Source organism: Morus notabilis, unplaced genomic scaffold (genome assembly GCF_000414095.1).
Source record: "Morus notabilis unplaced genomic scaffold, ASM41409v2 Scaffold687, whole genome shotgun sequence".
NCBI lineage: Eukaryota > Viridiplantae > Streptophyta > Magnoliopsida > Rosales > Moraceae > Morus > Morus notabilis.
Genome location: NW_010366484.1, coordinates 67,696 through 71,164, shown reverse-complemented (window position 1 = coordinate 71,164; position 3,469 = coordinate 67,696). Strand labels below are relative to the sequence as shown.

Genomic DNA, 3,469 nt, shown 5'->3' with positions numbered 1-3,469 from the left:
TTTTAATTTTTTTATCTCTTATAATTTTCCTTTCCTTTCTTTTTTTTTTTTTCCATCTTCCCAAGTAGAGCGTAAGTAATTGAGAGTCGGGGTTTTAAGTTATTTATTTTACAATTTAAATTAGGATAATGGAAATTTAATGAATGTGCTTTCTAATCGACAATTTAACACAATACTCTATTATTATTATTTAAAGGTGGTTGTGTCGTTTTGGGTACAAATGGTGTAAAAAGAAAGAAAGAAAAAAAAAAAAAAAAGCAAGGAAAGAAAATAAAAGAAAATAGAAGAAAAGAAAAAGTGTCCCTTGGAATCAGTTTAACCAGTGATTGGCAAACTCGTCCATTTAATGGACAAGAATGTTTTGGGGTCTGAGTTTTTTCATTTCTCAACTACTTTTTCGTTTCCTTTTTCTTTTTTTTTTCTTCGTACAATCACAATCTCTCTCTGCGTTTTATTTCCATGCGAGGAACGGCATTCATAACATTTGGATCAATTCAACAAAAGTGAAGGCAATACTCATTGCCCCAAAAAAGAAAAGGAAAAAAAAAAAAGAGAGAGAAGAAAATAATGAACGAGAAAGCCTCCGTCTCAAAGGAGCTGAATGCCAAGCACACCAAGGTCTCCTTTTGCTTTACTCATTCAAGATACCATTTTTTTTTTTAATTTGTGAATTGAAGAATAATGACATTTTGTTGTTGACTTTTTCTGTTTTTTTTTTTCAAAGAAAAGGAAAAAAAAAATGTGCGCTAGCTTGTCAGAAAGATTGATCATATATAGTTTTGGGAATTTTAATTTCTAATTAATTAATTAAGGTGTTGTAATTTTTGCGTGCAGATTTTAGAAGGTCTTCTGAAGTTGCCTGAAAACAGGGAATGTGCTGATTGTCGGACCAAGTACATATTTTTATTTTTCTTTTAAATTGTTACATTGTACATATACATATATATATATATAACTCTGCTTAATTAGTACTTTAATTAGCTAATTTCTGTGTTTTTATTCCTGGGTTGATGAAGAATCTCAAAATAATTGTTATTTAATTTCACCTCGCATACAATACATTCATACAAAAAAAAAAAAAAAAAAAACCGAAAAAAAAAACTGTTGTAAAAAAACAAAAGGGACTTTAATGTAGTATGGACTTAAAAATAAAAAAAATAAAAAAATAAAAAACTGTTTTAAGGTGTACTTCATTGGCAGGGCACCACGTTGGGCAAGTGTGAACCTCGGAATATTTATATGCATGCAATGTTCTGGTGTTCACCGGGGACTTGGAGTGCATATTTCTAAGGTTTTATCTTCTTTTTCTTTGTATATTTCATCACCGGAACTACTTAGAAGATTTTTCGTTCTTAACAGAATAGGCCAATAAGCGAGGCATAACATAAAATATACAAGTGGTTACTCTATGAGGAAGATTATATATTGTCACTCCCAGAAGCATTGGAAAGTTAATTTTTACCATGAAACTAAATTAAGTATTCTGCTGTGTTCCAATAATGGTAGTCCTAAAAACTAAAAAAAGATTTGAGTAGTTGCTTCATAGATAGGGAAGAAGTTGTTGATATGATAAAATAGATTAATTCCAAATAATACGATTTTACAAAAAATGTCTCTTTTGAATGCCTTTCCAATCCCATTTTAAAAGTTGCTTTATATGCTTTCCTTCTCACAATCATTATGATTATTTAGTGCAAATTTTTGTTTATGTCAGAACTAACTATGTCTTCAAAAAAAAAAAAAAAAAAAAAAAAAAAAAAAAAAAAAAAAATTTGTTCTACTAGGTGCGATCTACTAGTTTGGATACATGGCTGCCCGAGCAAGTTGCATTCATGGAATGTAAGATCAATGTGTCTCAGCTGGCCTGTTCAGAAAATGATAACTGTATTCTAGTCGCAAGCCAATCAATTAATTGTTCATCTGTGTTTTTTCTTTACCAGCAGCTATGGGTAATCTAAAGGCAAATTCTTATTGGGAAGCAACAATGCCTAAAGATTTCGACAGAAGTGCAATCGAAAAGCTTATCCGCGACAAGTAAATTGCTCACTAAAGCAGGAGATACAACTTGTTCCTTATATTATCTCTCTTCCTTTTTTTAACTAAATTCTCTTAGAAACTTATAGGTATGAGGAAAAAAGATGGATCGGGAAGAACACTAGTAGTGCTTGTACAGAAATGACAGCAAAATCAAGCGAAATAAACAGAAATGTGAATTTGGTAGGAGTGGTGGGAAGTGGTGGCAGTCCTAGGAAAACAAGAAGTCTTTCTCTTGAAGAAGAAATTCTCACAAAGCACGTCGTACCTCGAACCGCTTCTCCAATAACCAAAACCCGCGGAGTAATTTTTAAATCTTTTGATGTTCAATTGATTCTTCAATCGATCAACATATACCTGATGTTATTTATATATATATACATATATATATATATATATATATGCAGGGGTCACTAGATATAAAAAATCATAGCACTAGTACTACTACTACTTCTTCACCTCCGCCGTCAACGGAGCAACCGATAACATCGGAAGGTGCGAAAATTAGCAACTGTGGCACAGACCAATTCAGGTTGCTGCATGTCCATGATTCCCAAAAGGATTGTTCAACTACTGCAGCTCCTCCATGTTGGGCAACTTTTGATTAACTTTGTTGTTAATGTTTTTATTAATTTATTAATCCTGTCACTAGGATGCTTTTGAAAGACTATTTTGTTGAGGAATTGAATTGAAGTCCACAATACGTAATTCTTCCGAGCTGAAAAGCGAAAAAAGGGAAAACAAAATAATGTGTGTATATGCCCCATATCAACATTAAGGTTTTCTGTTTGATTCTTTTTAACTGTAAAAACTGTCTCCAGCATATGGTCTTTGTTTTGGTTAATAAATTGTCATCTGAGCATATATATTTATGTAAAAGTAACGGTTCGGTAAGTGTTAAAACAACTATTATTAATACATGAATTAGACTCATGGCGAGTCGATTTCTTGTTGATTGTAGCATCCGAGTCGATTTCTTGTTGATTGTTGCCCTAGCTCTTCAAAATTTTATACACATAATTAAATATTCATAACAAAGTACTGTAACGAGACAACATAACTAATATTTATAACTTAGGCCCCGTTTTCTTCGTGAGTTAGAATTGTGTGGGTTTAAACATGTGTGAGTATTTTATGATTGAAATTGGTGTTTGGTAATGTAAAGTCTAAATGGAGAATAAACTTTAAACTAACATTTGCTTACATTATTAGAACTATGAGTTTTTAAAAAATATGAGTGAAAATAGTTAGTGGGACGTTTGAGTTACTTTTGTAAACTGTATTAAATTTAGGAGTCGTATTGTACTCAATCGATCGATCGAGTAACCCAATCATGACCACGATAGTCATATTGTCACTTACTCTCTTTACTAGCTAGTACCTTTCAGAGAGTGATTATAATTTTAACAACAACAAAAAAGCACTAGGAAAAGAA

General features: G+C 31.7%; 1 protein-coding gene across 2 annotated transcripts; it reads left to right on the top strand.

The window, feature by feature from the left end:
• The first annotated feature begins 411 nt into the window (after nt 1–411).
• LOC21386199 (probable ADP-ribosylation factor GTPase-activating protein AGD15) lies at nt 412–2,791 on the top strand. Of its 2 annotated transcripts, none has more exons than XM_010110370.2 (7): nt 412–618; nt 835–893; nt 1,201–1,291; nt 1,785–1,839; nt 1,944–2,034; nt 2,124–2,337; nt 2,442–2,791. In XM_010110370.2, the coding sequence occupies exons 1-7, from the start codon at nt 568–570 to the stop codon at nt 2,640–2,642; spliced, it is 762 nt and encodes a 253-aa protein (XP_010108672.1). In that variant the 5' UTR covers nt 412–567; the 3' UTR covers nt 2,643–2,791. The 2 variants fall into 2 exon arrangements, with proteins under 2 accessions (XP_010108672.1, XP_024029414.1); XM_024173646.1 differs by having other exon boundaries at nt 1,941–2,034.
• Nucleotides 2,792–3,469: the final 678 nt, after the last annotated feature.